Source organism: Sesamum indicum, linkage group LG4 (assembly GCF_000512975.1).
Source record: "Sesamum indicum cultivar Zhongzhi No. 13 linkage group LG4, S_indicum_v1.0, whole genome shotgun sequence".
In the NCBI taxonomy this organism is placed as follows: domain Eukaryota; kingdom Viridiplantae; phylum Streptophyta; class Magnoliopsida; order Lamiales; family Pedaliaceae; genus Sesamum; species Sesamum indicum.
This window is the reverse complement of record NC_026148.1, coordinates 11,839,786-11,860,972: the sequence shown is the minus strand read 5'-3', so window position 1 is coordinate 11,860,972 and position 21,187 is coordinate 11,839,786. Positions and strand designations below refer to the sequence as shown.

Below are 21,187 nucleotides of genomic sequence, written 5' to 3'. Positions count from 1 at the left end.
GCCAAATTATTGTCATACTTCTTCATGCATTAATGCATATGAGGAAATAATTATCATTATTATAATGATAGTTTAGTTCGAAAAAAATATTGAACTTGCAATAAGTCAGCAATAAGTCAATTAAGGATAAATATCAATTTTTTCATTCAGTTCTTTTATTAATACCAACAACCTCAGTGAATTTTGACTAACGAAGGGACTTATTTGGTAAATGAAAGCAAATCTCAAAAGTGCTAGATATAATTTTTCAAACCACATAAATTTATGTGTAATTACACCAAACTTCATAGAAGAAAAGTGTAATTATTACTTAATAGTAACAATCTAATGTAATAATTCGAAAGTGTTGGGCTAAATTTATCTCTTGGATTACTATATATTAAATTATGGATTTTAAATTCTCATTACAAATTATTTCGATTTATCTAGATTAATTCCAACGATTTTAATTTTTTTTTATTTTAAAATTTGAACTATGTTAGTTAAGGGTTTAAATGTAATTTTGGTCTCGTGATTTATGTTATTTGATGTTTTTGTCATTTAATGTTTTAAAGTAACATTTTGATCATATATTTTTTTACTTTTAACAAATTTAGTCATTATTTTTATCGGAGTTCGCCCTTCTTATCAAAAAAATGAATGTGTATCTCACATGACCTTTAAATTTAGGGCTACTATTTCTGTTGGTTATTTTTTTTTTTTCGCATTTTTGTCTCTTAACTTTTATGATAGCATTTTCGTTTCTGTATTTTTTTAATTTCAAACCTTTTTTTTTTTGTCGGAGTTCACCATTCTCACCAGTGGAAATAAACTTCGGCAAATGAAAGTACTAAAATTATGAAAATTAAAAAATTACAGGACCAAAATGCTATTCTAAAAAATTAAAAGACGAAATTGTCAAATAATTTAAGTTACGAGACTAAAAATGCATTCAACTTTTTTATTAAATATACAGAGATGGATTTTAATTTTTTTTCAATATGCAATTATTTAAAATTCTTTCTCCAAATCTTTCATTCAAATTCAAATCCATCAACTTAAATATAATTATCTAAAATATTTTACTAGTTGACGACCTTCTTTGGTTATGTTTTCATTTTCAATAGAAAATATGTGTTTTCAATTTTGTATAAATTTTCGTATAAAAATAAAAATATACTTAGATTAGTTGCAAAATTGTGTTTTATAGTGTTAGTGGCGTTGTCAAATCAATATATTTTGTTTATTTGATGAAAACGGTAATTTTGTTTTTTATTGGTAGTACTATCAAAAAAATATATTTTGCACCCTTAAATTATGCATATAGTTGCATTTACCTCTCTAAAGTATGAAACGTAACAAAAATCTCCCTGACAAAATAGTTTGGTATTAATAGGATAAAAATGTCATTCTCATTTTCTCTCTGCACCTTTTATTTTACTCCTCAAAGTATGTTTAATTTATTAAAAAATCTCCCCCAAACTACTTTTAATAATTTAAAAGTTTACTCAAATTTTATTTAAAAAATTATACTTAAAATTTATAGCTTTTGATGAATTATGTAATACAGAAAATATTTACAAGCTCAACATATGCAAATATGTCTTACAATATGTTAAGAAATACATAAATATATCCAAATACATCATGTATATAATTTTATAAATAAAAATATATAATAGCTTATAAGTTTTTATTCAATTACACGTACGCATAATTATAATATGTCACATCATTACTCAAAAAATTATAGATTATATATTAATAATTTGCATATTTTACATTGTATATATATGTGTAATGTTTTAAAATTATAATGATAAAAAAATTCAATATATATAACAATACAAGCCAAAATTATATAAGTTTTTTAATAGTTATATAAAAAATATAAGAATTATAAATACATAGTGTTTATACAAATTCTATACTAATTATAAAAATTATAAATTTATAGACTTTATACAAATTTTATACTAATAGTTATAAAAATTATAAACTTATAGAGTTTATCCTATAAATGCATTCTCGACATAGAAAAATTAGTCCATATCATAAGGGGTCATTTTGTTATATTTTATAATATAAAGGGGTGGGGGGTAAATGCACTTCATGCATATATAATTTAGAGATGCAAGATGTGTTTAATCCTATTTTTCATTTAAATAAAATTGATATTTATATATTTTTTTATTGGTATAGAATTGTTAGTTGATATAATATATTATTAGTTTATATAATTATAATTGAAAAAAAATTATATGCATGTATATATAAAAAACAATGATTGAGCTAGAGAAAAAAGATTGTCAAATATTTTCAGTGAGAATACATATAAATAAAATTATTTTCACTTTTATTATTATTTTAGAAAATAAAAATAAACATAAAAATTAAACTATAATGAAGCTACGTATATTTGTGAGATGTTTTAAAAAATTTACAAAAATGTTAAAGTTTATTTTGATTAAAAAAAGATTTTAAAATATTTGGATAAAATAATATTAGAGGGTTTATAAAATTTTAATTAGTAATGAAAATTTGTGGTTAGTATGTGATCAAAATTGAGGTGTTTTTCAAGATTTTAAAAATAAGATGAAAATTCTTTTTTTTTTTTTTCTGAAAGAGTTTATAAACTCCGAACATTTTATTCTTTATTCTCATAAATTCATTCTCTAAAAAAAATAATCAAATACTTTTTAACATATTATAATTAAATTCTCGAATATTTTTATAGAATATTTTGAAGAGTTTATAAACTCAATCCGACACCCTCCAAATTTATGGTTTTTTTTTTAGTTCTCATATTTTCTCAAGTTCATATATTTGTTATACCTTTATGTATTTAAAAAAAAATCTTTTTACGACGTATAACAAAAATGAAATAAAATCGAACACAAACAAATAACAAAAAATTAATAGAAAAGTCAAGAAAAAAATCGGTCAATATAAGGAAGACATAAAATTACAGAAATCATTCCTTATTGAATAAATGATTTTACGACGTAAAATTCCTTTTCGCCAATAATGTCTTAGATCGATGGTTAAGACTGATATTCAATGAATTAATACAATATCATAAATCGAATATTTTCGAATGCGTAGGTATTTATTTTATTTTATACAAATTTATTATTTTATTACCTTTTGTACGTAGTTTGATTATTATCAAAAAATCATTACTGTACTGATCCATTTATTGAGACACTAATAAATCCGAACCAATTATTAATTCCTTCATTACGTTGTCTTGTCAGTTTCAATGTTGTCACCAAACGAGGCATTATATGAATTAGGTCAACAGCGTTGTTGAAAGGGTGTTGCTGTTTTTCATTATTTTTAGTGATGGACATGAAAATTGAAATGTGAACAGAATTTAGCATAAATGTACGGAAAATAGAAAAAAAGATTTGGAAGGATTAATTAATTAATATTAGTACATAATTAAAGGTGTGGTGTGAATGCTTCATTACATAATATTGGTAATTAATTTCATTATTAGTGTATTGCACGTCCTAACTACTTTTTCTTGGAAGAATTAATCAATGAGAATAATGCATTTTTCGTCGTATAACTCTGCAGCTGAGCTACTTTTGGTTCACTTGGATTTCAATTTTACATTTGAAGATAATATTTTTTTTAAAAAAAAATACCAATTTCTCAGAAGATGGAGATTGTCACGTGCCTAATATGTTCCTTTTTTCAGCGACGATGATATTTTTTTTTTGGGTAAATGTTAGTTTCATTAATAAAACAAGATCGTACACTACAACAATGCTTAACTAGTGGTTTCTCCCTCGACAAGCCAAGGGATACGCCATAATCTATATAACTCACATGAACTAACAGAACGAGATAAATTAACACTGATAATCCTCTGTCTAATATCTTCCACAATAATGGTGGCTATTATATTCGATTGTCGCTCCGTATGCTCAAATCGTCTCAAATTTCGTTCCCTCCAAATGTGGTAGATGCAAGCAGCCAGGAGTGCACGATAAGCCAAGTTAATCATATGTTTTCCTCTCCATTTCCTTATAACCCACTCAACGTCCCGTGACGATGATATTTGCCATTAGAAATTAGACCTAGCTGTTCCTTTTTTCAAATTATTATCTTTAATTATAAAATATAAATCGGAGTGAACGAAAAGTGCCACTACACTGCTTTACAGGACGAAACATGCATTTTTCTCTTGATTAATTAATTAATAAAAGTTTTCTCGATACTTGAGTATTTATATATAATTTAGTCGTTGCTCAAGTTTCACCATTAATATTATTTTGATGTTTAAGATGTTATTCGCCTATTTTTCCTATTATTTAATTTTACACCCCTGAATGTTAAAATCATGACAAATATTTATTAATCGTAGTTAAAACTTTAGTCTTTACATTAACTTTATTTTACGTGATTGATAGTATTAATTTACTATTATTCTGGAATTATAGTAATTTATAATGTAGTTAGAAAAAAAATTCTTTCATTGTTTTTTTAATGTTTTCTCTAACTTTATATATTTTTAATATTAACAAAACAACTCATTACTTTTGTAATTTATATCAAAATGGAATCCAAAACGGGTTGTCTCCTCAACACATTTTGGCTTTCTTGTAATGAATTACAAATACATTTCTGAAACAAACTGATGTCCGACGAACACTCCATTACCATATATTGTTATGAGAGGGTATTTGGTAAATATAAATTTTATAAAAATATTTATAATTTTTTAAATAACAAGATAATAATTATACTCATGACGAATGTAACGGGAACCCATCATAATTTAGCCTGAATTTTATTTGCTTCTACATTTTTTTTTACATACCATTTATTTTTATTTCTGTTATAGTTTTTAACTTTTTTATTAATAATCTTTTCTTTTGCTGGAAAAAAAATAGATATAATGTTTGGATTCGTTTTTTGAGTGTTTGTGGAGATAGAAAGAGAAAAACAAAGATAAATAAGTGTGTATTAGAGATAGTATGTATGTTTGGATTTATTTTTTGAGATAATTTAAAATAAGTATTATATATTTAATGTCTTGTTTTCGGAGACAAAAATTACTATTTATTATCAAATTATGTCTTTTTTATATATATTTATGTATATGTGTGTGTATATATATGTATCTATTTATGCTAAATAATTAAATATACTTAATAAGATATTTTGAATGATAACAAATATTAAATATATTTTGACTTATCTCAAAAATTATTTGAAAATGAAAACAAACAGAAGTCTCAAGGAACACGCCCTGTGTGTATTGTTGCCTTCACTTGTAAAGGTGATAACTTTTATACGGACGGCGCAACTTTTGCCGTTTCGCAGATTGTTATGTTTGGTACTGAAAGGCAGTCCAAAAGTGCGGCTGCTACAGTGCCCCTAGTGTTCTCCAAATTTAATAGGCATACTTACATTCTCTTTTAAAAAGATTTGCTATAACTACACGTAGTTTGAAAAATCATATTTAATATTTTTAATATTAGTTTTCATTTAACAAATAATTTTATTCATTAATTGAAATTTATTGAAATATAATAAAAAAATTAAAAATAAATTATATTCACTTTTGATTGATTTATTACTGAAATATTACAAGTCGAATAAATATTTTTACGATCAAATTATCCTCATACGTCTTCACACGTTAATATATGGGATGAGGTATATCTTACTATTATAAGGGTAATTTAATCAGAAAAAAATTATTTGACCTGCAATAAGTCAATCGAGGATAAATATCAATAATCAAACAGTTTTTTTTGTTAATATCCGCAAATTTGATCAACCTTAACTAATAGAGAACTTATTTGTTAGACAAAAGCAAATTTTAGGGGTACTGGATGTAATTTTTCAATTCACAGAGGGTTTATTTATAATTATACCAAATTTCAGAAAAAAGAGTGTAATTATCCAAACTTTCTATAGAAAAGAATAAATATACTAAAGCGTCGTTGTGGAGGCTTTTGGGACCCGAGCGTTCGGCCTTCCCAAATTGGATGGGGGGGGGTGTCCTCCATGGCACCAACATCCCAGACTTCTTTTATAATTGTGCTATGCGCCTCTCTGATTTGAACCTTTTTGGCATGAAGGGAGTCACCTCCTTGCGTTCCGCATCCTTATGATCCCCTTTCGAGGAAGATCGTGAGCTTCATGTCTTCCGTCAAGGATGTTTTTGTGATCCTCATTGAGTGAAGGTTCTGAAGGAGGACCTTCACTTCTTTTCCTTTGTTTATTTCTTGTTTAATGTAGGGTCCCGTTCCCCGAGCTTTCTTCCAATGGACGTACTCCAAGAGATACCCGTTTTGGATGAGCCTCTTTATTTTATTATGCAAATGTTGGCATTCTTCAGTAGTATAACCGTAATCATTATGAAAACGACAAAACTTGTCGGATCTTGGACGCTGAAGTTGCTCTCTCCATGATTGAGGGCGAGTGAGCAGACCTTTTCCTTCGACTGCCATGAGAGTATGAGTGATAGGCATTGTGAGAAGGGTATAAACAACTTGAATTTTGTGGAAGACGCCTTCTTATCTCTGAAATCAGTGCGCTGTTTCTTGCAAGGGTATAAACAGCTTGAATTATATTTTCACACCAATAAATTTTAGAAATTATATTTATATCCTTTCTAAAATACTTTGTTTATAATTGCATTCTATTATTAGAATTTTTACGAAAAAATATTGATATCGGCATAAGAATCAATAAATTCTATTTGAATTATTGATTAAAAAGATTTACCAGCCTTTTAAAATATTTTATAAGTTGCATCAAATTTTATAAATTTTTTATCAAAACTTGAATCAAACACCCAATATTTTTTAAAAAGAAATTTCATTTATCTATTTATACTATTTATTAAGGACAGAACCACTATAATAATTAATTATAGTTTTTACAATATTGATGGATCATATACTCTAACAAGATTACACAAATAGTACTCTTTTTAACCAATTAACTCTATTAATATTCATGTACATAAACTCAATTTCTCTGTTTTCATCAAGTATTTATTTTATCGTCATTATTTTTTATTTAATTAAATGTAAACATAATATAGGTTATATTACAATCTTTTTTTTAAAAATTCATCATAATTACAAATATCATCTCATTATTTAAAAAATTATAAATTAATACTCTTGAAATTAATAATCGTCTAATAAATATTTTTAATAACAACCCAGAATATATCTGTTAAATAATTATTAAAATATTTATAATTTTTTTAATAATAATAAAATATTTATAATTTTAACAAGTAGGAATATAATTTACCCTATGATTATGATATAATAAAAAAACAGTTATGCATAAAGAAAAGGTAATGGGCGCAATGAGAAATTATGTAGAGAAATGGTGTCAGTGCCCCATGTTTGTATGCACCCCCCTCACCCTCTTCTCCTCTACAGAAGAGCAGCTTCAGCGGCGGCCCTTGCTCTCTTCTCTTCTTCCACTTCCCCTCCAAACCCTAACCCCTCTCTCGCCATTTTCCATCCCACCATGACCAAACCTGCTTCCGAAATACCCTCAAAATTTCCTCTTTTTTCGGATTCTTCTCAGCCCCTTTTCAATTCTCAGAGTCTTGCGCTCTCCAAGAGCTTCGCTACCAACAGCAACCCGAAACCCGTTGGGCTTAATTGTGAAAATCTCGAGTGTCCTTTGGTGGTGATTTCTTTTTACAAGTTTGCTGATTTTCCGGACCATGCTGATTTGCGGAAGCCGTTGAAAGAACTCTGTGAGAGGCTGGTAGATTTCTGCACCATTTTTTGCTTTTTTGTCTGTATCTGTGGATGTTTCCGTATTTATAAAAAATATTGGGGTATTGGTTTCCGTTTTCCCGTGTTTTTCATGTGTTCGTATTGAGTTTAATTGATTTATGCCTCACAGGAGAAGGAAATGTTGGATTCTTGAATATATTGATTGACTGTCTTTGTGTGAAATTCTTGTGACAATTCTTGGGGGAGGAGCGAGAGAAGATACTGATTGACTTTCTGTATCAAATTTTAAAAATGTTACGTATTTTATGCGATTCTGCCTCGCAATATTTGATGGGTTTTGCAATAGGGAGAAGTCCCAGGATGGACTCTGTTCTGTTCTGTTAATCAATATTTGATGTGTGATTTCTTGAGAATGTTGTAAGGGGTTGTCTGTAACTTAGTGTTATTTGTTTGCCTATTTGCAATGTAGTTTCTGTGCAAATTATTGGCAAAGAAGGTAAAATTCCTTGATTGCAACATCTAGTAAAATGAGCTGTCTAGACGCAATGAATTTGACAATAATGCCTATTCGTCCTTGCCCTTTCTACTTTGAGGTTGATCGTATATCACTAGCAGACCTCTTTGTACGATTTGTGCCTCACTAAGCTGATACCCTCAGCGTGTTTCAGGGGGCATTATTCTTGCACCAGAAGGAATAAATGGAAGCATATGTGGAACACGTGATGCTGTGGAAGAAGTGCTTGCCTTCATCCAAGCTGATGATCGGTTAAAGGGGCTCAGACGGATTGAGTCACCTGTAAGTCCAGAGGAAGAAGCTATTCATCACGGGCATATGAGTAGTTCTCCTCTTGCTGCTGGAGAAGATGCTCCCTTCAGATGGGACCACGTGAGGGTCAAGCTGAAAAAGGAGGTACCCTTGCTATCTGGAGAATGAGAGGTTCTTTTCTCTGTGATAGTTTAAATTTTGACTAGAGGCTGCAATGTTTTGCTCATTGTTTGCAGATAGTCACACTTGGGATGCCCTCCGTGTCACCGATTGAAAGAGTTGGAACGTATGTTGGCCCCAAGGAGTGGAACGAACTGATCAGCGATCCAGATACAGTAAGTAGCTTTATCTCAAGTGTATTTTAGAACAGACTTGGCTATTAAATTTGTTTTTAATATTCTCTCATGTGGGTTTATTGAAGGTATACAATATTGTGATTGAACAGTAAGTATTTTAACTTACTTTCTTGACATTTCCTCATGAAAAACGGTCCAAGATTCACTTTAAATCACTTGAAATTTTTTCAATTTACTGGCTAAAATGTGAAATCTGGGCACCATGGGAGGGAAATCCAGAGACAGTGTAGATCATGAGATTCAGTCAAACAGTTTTTACATACTGTAACTCAAGATGCCCTCCAGAATGAACCCGACTAATTTATATTATATAGGAACTATCCTCGTAAGGAGCATTAGTTTTTGAACATAAAAATGTCAACTTTGGGATGCTGCAGTAAGTTGGTCCCTGAAAATGATATGATTTGTAAATATCAAAATTGTAACGTCAAGTTCAGACCATAACATTTGTAACTTAAAACAGAACTAATACTCTTGGATATTCTTGGTCTACAATTCCTTGCTCTTATCACTAAATAAGTTCCTTCTTTCTGTAAAATTATTTCTATTTCTCCCTTTTGTGCCTTGGACTTCAATAAAGCATCTGATGCAACTTTTTAAGGGAATATTTTCTAACAATTTCTTGCATAACATTGCACTGGTTAGGTTGTGATAGATGTACGCAATGATTATGAAACTAGAATAGGCAAGTTTAAGGGTGCAGTTGATCCTTGTACAACAGCATTCCGGGAGTTCCCATCATGGGTGGATGAACGATTCAAATTAAACCAGCCAAACAATGGGGTTGAACCTGCTGGTTCAACTCAAACCACAGCAGACCAAATTGAGGAAATGAATAAGAAGATGCCCAGAGTGGCAATGTACTGCACTGGTGGCATTCGTTGTGAAAAAGCTTCAAGCTTTCTCCTGAGCAAAGGTTTCAAAGAGGTGAGGAATTTGGTATACGCAAATCTTGTTTGTTACGAAGTGAACTGGTTTCACCAACTCTTACCGCTTTTCACAGGTTTATCATCTACAAGGTGGAATCTTGAAGTACCTTGAAGAAGTTCCCAAGAACAAGAGCCTCTGGCAGGGGGAATGCTTTGTGTTTGACAAACGCGTATCAGTCGAGCATGGTCTGGTCCAGGGAACTTACAAACTTTGCTACGGCTGCAAGAAACCCGTGAGTGACGCTGACATGGAAGCTCCAGAATGGGAGTACGGGGTTTCTTGCCCGTATTGCTACTCCTCTAAATCAGAAGAAGAGAAAGAGAGGGCAAGAGCTAGACAAAGGCAGTTTGAGAGATGGGGTATTATAGGCGGTCCAGATAAAGGGCGTAAACCAACGAAACCACCGGCGAGTGAAGACAGAAATATTAAGCAGATGTCAAGCTCAATATAAGCTTACTCAGAGACATTATTTTGGTGAGGCCTCAGATTTTCCCAGTTTAGGCCAGTTTTTCTCATTTATTGCATGGGAGATGAACTCACTCAACTTGTAACTTGTGACATTACATGTTTTCGAACTTTTTATTTGATATCGACCTTTGCTTCTTGGTGGGTCAGAAATTCGTTCATTCTCCATGAATGATGTTCCATTTATGGCAAAAACTAGGAGGAAAAAGTGATTCTGTTGGTATTTAATGAAGAAGTCATTGAAATTTGGGAAAATATAAATCTTAGTTTTTGAGAATCATAGGTTATTTCAATCTAGTGTTGCTTCCTCTTAGAATTACATTAGCCCTCAGGCTGTAAAATGCTAAAATTCATACAATTTTCTTTCTTATTGATTTTTTTTTTTACAAAAGTTAGAAGTAACAAGTATATAGTATTTTTAAATATTAATTAATAATAAACTTTAACATAATAGTTGATAACTCAGTTATTGATTTCAAAATAAGCCATTATTGAAATTCATACAATTAATTTCTTAAAAACAAAATATAAAGTTTGTAAAGCGATGTAATTTCAAATGGCTTCATATTAAATTATAATAACGTAAAGAAAAATATTTATATTATTGTAATAAAAATTGGTCATATAATTATAGATGTAAAATTAAGTGTAATATTATTTTTAAAAGAAATAAAATTAGTAGAATGAATATCAATAAAATAAACAAATAAAAAGAAACGCAGTGGAGTAAGTGAGGGTAAAATCGTAAAATTGAAGTATTTGTTTATTCTATTTCTAGCAAAGAGAGCCGAGAGCGAGCGAACGACGACCTAGACTGCTTTATTATTCTACCGCACTCTTCCATTATCATTCTCGCATCGCATTTCACTGCCTGAATACACGCCGCCGTAACTGCACACTCCATCCCCGATCAATTCTTGTTCTCCGTCGATGATGGCCGCCCCAGCCGCAGCAGGATCCGGTCTCTCTAAGTTTCTCCGCCCCGCCAAGCGACTGCAGCCCAACGATGTACAGGCCGCCGCCCTCTGGGGTGTCGCCGCCGGCACCGCCGCTCTCTACCTTGTCCAGGTCCCCCGAAGTTTATCCCCTGTTCTATGAATCTCGATCTGTAATTGGTGCCTGCCGTTTTGTTTTATTAACGATATGTTATCTGGATTAGCTTATCCTGTTTTCTACCTATGATTTAGATTCTCATCGCAGTTTATGTCAGTTCTTATTTGTGAACTTTGCGTCCAGGATAATCCATTTAGCAGTGTCATTTGTTATTTAGAGAAGTGTCGGCGATGAATTGGGTTGTTTGAATTGTAAATAGTGTAAGAATATCAGGTCGAAAACTTAAGGAGATCTTAGATTTTGTTAATCTGAAATGTAGGGAATGAAATAAGCTCACGAGGAAGGTGGAATTTTTAACATTCTTGATATAATGGAAAAGACCAAGAGAGAATATTATAGATAGACTGCGTTTAGAAGATGTACATTATGCAAATATGCTAACAAAAAATGGTTATCTTAACATTGATTTCGACAAGTTTGGTAGTGAGTTAATGAAAACACCCAGTTACATATACATTTTTAACCTTGCATGTCCTTTATTGTTTGCTGTCCTTTGAAACGTTACTTTGAGCTGCTGTGTTTGTAAACTTAATTACCCAAGATGATTAACATGCATTTAACTTTCCCAGTTCTAAATCTTTCTCATGGCATGCTGTCTGTGATGATTCGTATTTGCATTCTAATATTAGCTTGTTATTGATGGTATAACTAGTGCTACTTACTCTATTAGTTTGACGTTTTCCAAATACATTTCAATTCTAGATTAGGTCTATATGTTTCTATGAGCCGAATGATGTTAATGGAATCAGAATCTGCAAATTTGTGCCCAAACGTCCCGTTCACCACCTAAAGCAATTTCCTCGTTTTGAGCTCTTAAGTCTTTGTTTGTTGATCTGGTTCATGTTTGATGCTATTCGGTAGAGGCGTGAGAGACGTGCCACACTCCCACTATGGTTGCTGAAAAGTCCCATTTCAAATAATTATGTCCTTGTTTTCTCTCCAATTGCTAAGTGATCTTATTAACAAAAAAATTTGATGCTGATTTTGAGTGTCCGATGGCATCATCCATTTTGGTCAGCCCTGAGAGAGAGTTCTGTAGCTTATAAATTTGAATGCTAAGATGATTGACAATGTTATGGTTGTAGATATTGGTTAGAATTTACTTTTCCTGTTGTAATTCTTGCAAAAATATTTTTGAGTTCGTCTCGGAGATGGCAGGTTTTACATGTAACTTATCAAGAACTTACCTTAATGCATTTTGTTTGTCTATAGCGTAGAGATCTGTTTTTGTGTAGGTGTTCGATCTGCATACATTTCTTCATTTATCTGGCACCAAAATAAGGAAAAAAGAATGAGTAAATAACTAAAGGGATAAGCGACGATACCTGCTTATTTCAGCACTTTTAATTGATCTTGTGCACATAGTTCGACACTTGGAAAGTATATGAATTTTGTTGAAGTAATAAAGTGATTGTTAATCTTCTTTTCCATTAAATCTGATTTTCCTTTGTTTTTGGGATGTGGGCAGCCTTTTGATTGGTTGAAGAAGACATTTTTCGAGAAACCTGACCCTGAACAGAAGTGAATAGAGATGTGAAATCTTGCTGGTAATTTTTGTAATATGACTGTCGCCCATGTGCGAATGCTGAGTTGCATTTATTGAATAATTCAAGCTTTCAACATATAAAGCTGTATCGAATTGTTTTGGAGAAGCTGGCTTTTGCTTTCTCACTCTGTGATTCTTGTGTTTTTTGTTTGCAATCTTTTTACTCTCTTATTGCCCAATTGTTAAAAATGTTATTTTCTATGTGGTGGTGTTGGTTCAAACTGGCCACCTTTAGCAGTAATAATCAATATAGTGAAGCAGAGTTGTGGCATCAACAATTCAAGTTCTTAGTTTAATCTTTGGATGTCTTATAGTATCTGAAGATCTCTCAATTTAATCTTCGATTGTTTGTAACTTGGAACTTACCTACGTCCTTTTTCGGTTAATATGAATCTTAGTTGTTACTTTGAGTTGCATCATTGAACTCAGATAACCTGACTAGAATCGTCATCAATCGCCAAAAATATCGAGATCTTGTAATTGCTGTTTTTTCTCCTGAATATTTCATCATATCATTTTCTTAAACATGGTAGTTGGAGACTTGGAGGTTGAGGTTGGTGAGTCCGGTTATGAAGATGAAGTTGCCATCATATTTGAAGGTTGTGTGGGTCAGAAAGATCAGTCGGATTACTTCAAAATCAGTTGGTAAAATAACTGGTCTAAATCATCAACTATTCTTTAAAACACACTGCTATAATAGATGGCACTGAAGCATCATAATCTACCTTGCAGGTAATTGAAGTATTCATTCTTTTTGTCATATTTTTATACATAACTAATCTAATTATATATGTTCAGAAAAAAAAATCTAATTATATATTGTTAGGGTGACTTACCACTACTTTCTTGAAATTTGGTATAATTACAAATATTTTCTTGTTTAAAAAAAATATACAAAAAATCCAAGGGTGGAAGTGAATAAACCCATTGAGAATATTAGTTGATAAAAATATTTTATAAAGTTAAGAAGTATATAAAATTATGATTCATAATTCAAAAGAGTATTTTGACAGTTGACCATAAAAGTTAGTTGAAAATCTGACGGGATGTGTTTGTTGTTATACAGATGTAAGATGGGTGTTTATAATTTTTCAAATAAATATATCAAATTCCAGTGAAGTTGTTTGTGATTTATCTATATTGTTATTGCATCAGAATGCTAGGTAGCAATAAATAATTTTGAGGTTTGGTCTTTATTTTCCTCACTCGCTTCAGCACTGAAGCAATTATCACCAATATGAAGTTGATTAATCCGTTTTTGTCATTAGATTTATACGTAATAAAGTCACACTAGTTATTAAGGTTAAAGGCAATTTGGATTAAATATCAAATACTAATTGCTCGTAAATAGCCCCTTACATATGTTCTCAATTGATTGTTTTAGATATTTTTCCTATTGATGGATATATTAGTAATATCAAATTATTACTAAGGGTACATATGTGATTTTGCCTACACTTTACAATTTCTATTCTATTATAATTACTCAAAATATTATTTTTTAATGCAAATAACTCTTTATTGACACGACATTCTCCACCAAAAATCTCTCTCCCCAAGCAAAAACAAGACCTGATTGTATTATTGTATTGGGGTAATTTTTCTTTCGAGCCTCAGTCAAAATCACCTGCAATGCTTGTATTAAAAAGTGATAGAAAATTTAAATATTATGATGTTTGAGAATCAAATTGTAAATATAAAATACCTTTACAAGTATATTTTAGATAAAAACAACACCTATATGATTATGCCGATATTTCATTAAATGAAGTAATTGAACAACATATTAATATAAATAAAAACTATGAAATAATAAATTATAAGAAACTAACACAAAGTAAAATAAATATCTTCACGGTCGATGAGACTCGAACTCATAACTTTATGTCTGATAATAAATATAAATTCATTGCATTGCGTCATATATTTTTACCATAAGCATGTAAAGTGAAAATTTGGTCTTCCTTTCATTTTAACCAATGAGTGCGCACATGCTTCAATCTCATATAAACACGACCACTAATTTATATAAGTATTTAGTTTTTATTTTACGGGATTTTTAAAATAGTTTAGAATTGAGAAAATTCTCCGTATTTAATGTTATGATTTATAAAATTTTTAAAATTAAAAAATTCAATATATTTAATTTTCTATTTTATTGAATTTATAAAACTAAATATGTTGAAGTTTCTTAATTTTAAGATTATTTTAAGAATTATGTACAACAAATATATGAAAGTGCGTATCCTTGTGGGATTTAAAAGGGTAATTTCACCTAATAATTAAGTAGGAGTAGAAGGTGTTTATTGAAGCTAACATGACACCTCTTAAAATCGATGTACAAAAATAGTTTTTTTATAGGCCTATAAATGTAACTTCAATTAAAATATGGTAACTACTCTTCCAATTCCTATCATTTTTTATTTTTTCCTTCCAAACATGTATATAATTTTATTTTGAATTCTATTATAATAAATAAATAATTTACTTAACATTTCTTTTATTATTAATATATTATTAAAATTAAACATATAATAAACATATTATTATTATTTAATTTTACATACAAATGGAATGTGGCCGATAGCTGAAATTCTTGCCATCATCAGTGTCACGTGACCGAGACCCCAACTCACGTGCTAGACGATCGTACTCTCTAGAACCAGAAGACTTCTTCCAAATTCCAATCCCATCCCCACCCCGAAATTGCCCCTCCACACGTGTGTGAATTTCCAGCCGTCTGATAGGGATATCCTTCGACCATCGTGGCCGTCTAATCATAACACAGTTGCCACACACAACGCAACAACCTTGTTTATCTCTCCCTTGGTTGCATATTCACCAAAATACGCACACAGGCAGAAAACACAAAATCAACTACACTCTCCACGCCCATACTAGGGTTTCAGTTTCTTCGGGGGGCTCAGCTGATGCTGCATTCCATTTTCTAGTTCAATTCAGGTGCGATTCGGAAACCCCTGTCTTCTTTTCTGTTTTTATGGTTTTTGTCTCAGTAATTCTCGCAAAGAGCTCTCTTTTTTTTGGTCAATTATTGGATTTGTTTGCCTTTTCGTGTTTATTTTGTATTTTCGGTTTAATCCTCGCTCCCATTTGCAGATTTTGCTCTATTGAAGATTTTTTGAGTATGTGTATGATTGAAAGGAAGGATCAATTTTTCGGGTCAAATGTATAGATTTTATTTTGCTTTCTTTTATATTTTTTTCTAGTTTATGGATGTGGAGATTTATGATTAGTCCCACCTGCGGGTTTCCTTGTTAATATTTGGCCTTGTTTATAATCGTCAGGAGTGGAGGCTTTTTTTTGGTGAGATTTCAATTTTTAATCTGTTGGGTTGATTTTGTATTGATGTCAAAAATTCATCTTATATATGTTACGGAAATCGTCCTCAATTGTCTGAGTTGGTATTGTATGTTGTCTTTTCTTGTCTTTATACGGAAGAACAATTTAATGTTGTTTCTGCTGGTTGGCCTTTGATACAGAGGAATAATGGAGAAGGAATTGACTGAGCTTTTTGAGTCGGTGAAGAGAGCTGCAGATGCGGCTGAGAACTCACCAGGGGAAGAGGATAGGTGCCTTGATGCACTTAAACGGCTCAAGAAGTTCCCTGTCAATTATCAAGTCCTTGTGTCCACACAGGTATTCTAAGTCCTTGATGCAACTAAGGGATCATGATTTTGCAATGGAATTCTGTTGTATGACCATTTTGGTCGCTGAAATTTGAAACTGTAGAAGAGTAATGATGTCTTATTCAGTTGTGTGCATGTTAATCTAGTCAACGTTGGAGTGGCATTTTGAACTCGTCGTCATTCTAGAAATCAACTTTTGGTTATTTATTGCTTTAGGAGCAATATATTTCCAATTGTGGATATAATCCACTAGCAATATCCGGTGAACCAATTATGTGCCAGTTAGTCATTATGATTGTTTTTCCCCTTGCTTTTTATTTTCAAGAGTTACGGGAACTTTCCACTTGTTACGCTGTAACTGAGGACCGAGCTTAGCTAGTTTTGAGAAAGGGGCCCAACTACTTATATGATTGGATGTAAACTTTGCAAGTTTAGAATTTAGATGAAAGAGTCCAGGAGTTGAGGGGTAAAATAATACAAGCGGCAGCAAGTGATTACTCTCCGTTGATCTGACTTTAATACTCAAGCTACAGCTGAACCCTTAGAGGACCCATCTAAGACTCTGTAGAAGGGTATTTTAATGATTTCATTGCAAACAGCAATCAGTCATTTAATGAAGTATGACTGAAAGCTCAATTTGACTTCGGAATGCAGCACGTGGAGGTTTCTTCGAGCTAGAAATTGACCAATTACGAAAATCTAGGCATGACATCCTATGTTTTGGGTACATGCACTAGTGCTAATATGTTCCAACTGTGTAGGCTAGACTTGAAAATGACTATTCTTATTGTATCAATTTAAATTTATTTTCTTTATTTGCAAACTGATATCCATTTTAATTTTTTGTTCTTACATGGTAGTTTCCTCTTCTATGCATATTTTACATGTGATACTTTTATCACAAGATTGCTCAATATGACTTCTGAACGCGGCATATAGAGATTTCTTCAAGCTAGAAATTGCTTTATCATAGTTAATATAGGTACGGCATTTTGTTACAATTTTAACCTCTAACAATATAAAAAATTGATGAAAGTAACAAAAGAAGACACAATTTGATATGTCCTCTTTAATAACCAATAGCATCCTATGTTGTGGATAAATGTGCAAATGTTTATAGGTTCGGATCGCGTAGGCTAGAATTGAAATGGCTGTTCTTATTGTATTCATTTAAAATATTTTTCCGTTATTTGCAAGTGTTTAGCTTTGTTCTTACTTTGTAGTTTGCCTTCTACACGTAGTTTACATGCATAAAAAAAACTGATATTTTTATTATTACAAGATCTCTTCTTCCTTGGTGGACAAGTTTATTATTTTCTGGGCATCAATAGTATTTTGAATACAACACCACCTCGCCCAGATGATATATTATAGCAGTGGCTGTCACTCTGTTAAACTTGTCTAGTCGTTTTTACAATAGGATTTCTCTGTAACATATGAAAGGCCCCAAGTTATTTGTACTTGAGAAAGATTTAGTTGCATGAACTTTTAATTCATGCATTCTATCTGCTTCCCAATGTGTGCCTGCCGTGCTGGAATAGATTAAAGTGCTTATGAGATCAAAATGCTTATAGAGCAATCTTAGACACCATCGACAAGTCTTGCTGTCTTTACTTCCTTTTCATCCAGATGCATCGGATACATTTGGCGTGATCCAAAAAGGGTTTAAACCCTTGAACATTACGTCTTCTTCCTAGCTGTTTTAGGAGTGTTCTTTATGTTAAAACATGTTCTGTCCAACACATTTCAATGTCTGTGCCGATCTTGGAGATAATGTAATACTTTATGCTGATGTGAAGAATAGTGCAGGTAAGAGATTTTATAAAAGTGAAGAACTATCTGTCAGTATATTAGTAGAATGTCTTGCTCTTTCTTTTGTTTGGCCATACACTGGCTGTGAGCATTTTGAGAGTCTTGATGTTGTCTTTTTTGCATTTTTCTTTTCAATAGGATCTCTTTTGAATTAAATCATAGCTTTTCCCCTGGCACTAAATGACATTTTGCAGGTAGGAAAACGCCTCCGCCAACTGACTAAGCATAGAAGTGACAAGATCAAGATGCTGGCTTCTGATGTGGTTGATATTTGGAAGAATATAATTGTTAAAGAGACAATGAAAAACAAGAAGAATGGGAATGTGGACAATGGTGATTTGGTGAAAGCTGAACCTTCTGGTAGAGAAACTAATGAGTTGAAGAATTTTCAGCATGAACAAATTTCTGGAGCTAAGAAATTGAAGGTGGAGAAAACTACTCACTTGAGTACATCAAACTCTGATAAACCCATGAAGTTGGAAACTTCGTCAAGCGTCAAAGTTGAGAAAGTCGAAGTTTTCCAGACTACAAAGCATGCTACTGGAGAATACTTGCAGGTTGAGAAGAAAGTTAAAGTGGAGAAAGCAAGTTCTGGAGCACGGGCATCAGATGCTGTTGGCCCACCAAAACTGACCTCTCTGGTTTACTGCAAAGACCCATTGAGGGACAAAGTCAGAGAAATACTTGCTGAAGCTTTGTGCAAAGTCTCTGGTGAAGTAGATGATGATGATCTAAAAGACAGAGTGAACCGATCTGATCCTTATCGAGTTGCTGTTTTAGTTGAGACTGCAATGTTTGAGAAGTGGGGCAAGTCCAATGGAGCCCAGAAGTTCAAGTACAGGTCCATAATGTTCAACATCAAGGATCAAAACAACCCAGATTTCCGGAGAAAAGTCCTGGTTGGGGATTTTGAGCCACGTGCCATTCTTGAACTGACGCCAGAAGAAATGGCTAGTGATGCAAGACAGATGGAAAATGAGAAACTTAAACAGAAAGCTATGTTTAACAGTGAGCGTGCAGCGGCACCAAAGGCTAGTACAAATGAGTTTACTTGCGGCAGGTGCAAGAAGAAGGAAACTACTTACTACCAGATGCAGACTCGGAGTGCAGATGAACCCATGACAACATTTGTAACCTGTGTAAACTGTGGCAACCACTGGAAGTTCTGTTGACCATATTTATTAGCTCTGGTCGCTCTGGTCTCGATTGTTTCATTTTTTCTGGTTGTATTTTCTCTAGGCCTACAGCTGATCTCTAGAGCTAATTTGTTGTAGGAGAAGATTGTTATAAGAACTTAAAATTTTGGAACTTATATCTAAGTTTTCATTTTACTATGTGGGTTCTGATTTTCCAGTTCCGGTCATGTATATTTATCAAGATGGTTGCTGAGCATTCCCCACAATCTTTCTCATCTTAATTAGCTAGCATGACACTACATTGCTGCAAATATGTTGGACAACCTTTATGTTAAATATATATATATATATATATATTATTTATGTAACTTTGTGTGTTTTGACCTTTCAGTTCCTGGTTTTGACCTTTCAGTTCCTGAGAGCTCAAAACAATTAATTGTGTTTTCATTCTCAGTTTCCAAAGAAAATGTGTTTTTGATTTTTATTTAACGGGGAATATGTTTGAATTAGTTAATAAAATTGTTTCTTATATTAAATGAATATATTTTCAATTAAATGTGTATAAATAAATATGTTTTTGTTTTAATTATTGTTTCAAAACGGAAAATGAAAACACAAACGAACAGGCAGGTAACACATAGAAAGCTGGAGTTGAACCGCTTCTTCTTGTAGGCAAAGACGAAATTACAGTTACACATTATCCACATATTCCACTATTACAGGCTACTTGACCTGAAAACCAACACATCTTGCATCAAATCATACACGTGAAGCACACAGACAGAAGAGAAGAAAACTAATTAAGAGTTAATGAGCAGAAGTGCTCTGTTTAAGCGCCTGGAAAACTCTGGAACTCTTGTCAAAAATCTGCGCCCTCCTGTTGTAGTCAGTGGGCTCTCTTCCCTCATCTTCCCCCATTATTGCTTCTCTTTCCAAGCACTCCAGCAGCTCAACTATCCCACTAATCCCTTTGCACTTGTCGTTCAGTTTCCTTATCCCAATCAACTCCTCTTCCTCCATCATCAGTTGCTTCTCCACTTCTGATACTGAACCCTCTTTAGCACACTTCAGTTTGTGTAACCGCCCACAGCTCACGACTCCCTGTTTCTGCAGGAAAGTTTGATGATCTTGAACTGGAAAGGAGACAATACAAGGACAAGAAAACAAGATTTTGGTTCTATAGATAGATGGAGGTGAGACAGCTTTGACATGGGAAACTGCTGCTTCCATTCTCGTCTGACCAGAGATTCTTGAAGAATACAGATATGGGATCCAGTCAAATGGGGATGGTTTGATGATTCTAGGTAGGATAGGCACTCTACACAACCACCCAAACCCCATATATATAGGGTTGGTATGGGGGATGAAGGTGAAATGGGTTCGTGACACGTGGCATCGTATGTTTCCTCCTACTTGCTAGATTGAGTGGCACGCGCCCCAGAGTGTTGAGACCACGTTGCTTTCATATGGGAATGGATCGTTTTCATGCGTGACGTAATGGGTGAGATTTCAAGAGTGGCATCCTTTGTGTCCGAATTTGCTATGGATTTAACTATTTTTGGCTAAAGATTATCAGAAGCCAATTTAGAGACGCCTCTGAATAAGATTCTTATAATACGACAATGCCATGATCGAGTCCAAATGATACTGATTTCTCTTTATTAAAATTTCACGTCCAAAGTTGAGGAAAGTACCCTTTTAATA

General features: G+C 32.3%; 3 protein-coding genes across 3 annotated transcripts; 2 read left to right on the top strand and 1 right to left on the bottom strand.

Moving 5' to 3' along the window:
* LOC105160788 (rhodanese-like domain-containing protein 7) lies at positions 7,315-10,382 on the top strand. Its single transcript, XM_011078277.2, has 5 exons — positions 7,315-7,740; positions 8,371-8,622; positions 8,715-8,813; positions 9,480-9,761; positions 9,838-10,382. Exons 1-5 carry the CDS (start codon positions 7,348-7,350, stop codon positions 10,213-10,215), a joined length of 1,404 nt encoding a protein of 467 aa, XP_011076579.2. The 5' UTR covers positions 7,315-7,347; the 3' UTR covers positions 10,216-10,382.
* LOC105160787 (transcription elongation factor TFIIS) lies at positions 15,693-19,534 on the top strand. The gene is made up of 3 exons (XM_011078276.2): positions 15,693-15,849; positions 16,389-16,545; positions 18,542-19,534. Exons 2-3 carry the CDS (start codon positions 16,396-16,398, stop codon positions 19,517-19,519), a joined length of 1,128 nt encoding a protein of 375 aa, XP_011076578.1. The 5' UTR covers positions 15,693-15,849; positions 16,389-16,395; the 3' UTR covers positions 19,520-19,534.
* LOC105160786 lies at positions 20,115-20,839 on the bottom strand. The gene has a single exon (XM_011078274.2). It carries the CDS (start codon positions 20,822-20,824, stop codon positions 20,291-20,293), a length of 534 nt encoding a protein of 177 aa, XP_011076576.1. The 5' UTR covers positions 20,825-20,839; the 3' UTR covers positions 20,115-20,290.

Excerpts from the sequence above, each read along its gene's own strand:
- LOC105160788 (XM_011078277.2), top strand. The coding sequence starts at position 7,348 with ATGGTGTCAGTGCCCCATGTTTGTATGCACCCCCCTCACCCTCTTCTC. Across the intron at positions 8,623-8,714 it reads GGGTCAAGCTGAAAAAGGAG|ATAGTCACACTTGGGATGCC; the intron begins GTACCCTTGCTA and ends CATTGTTTGCAG. Across the intron at positions 8,814-9,479 it reads TGATCAGCGATCCAGATACA|GTTGTGATAGATGTACGCAA; the intron begins GTAAGTAGCTTT and ends TGCACTGGTTAG.
- LOC105160787 (XM_011078276.2), top strand. The coding sequence starts at position 16,396 with ATGGAGAAGGAATTGACTGAGCTTTTTGAGTCGGTGAAGAGAGCTGCA. Across the intron at positions 16,546-18,541 it reads AAGTCCTTGTGTCCACACAG|GTAGGAAAACGCCTCCGCCA; the intron begins GTATTCTAAGTC and ends GACATTTTGCAG.
- LOC105160786 (XM_011078274.2), bottom strand. The coding sequence starts at position 20,824 with ATGGGGTTTGGGTGGTTGTGTAGAGTGCCTATCCTACCTAGAATCATC.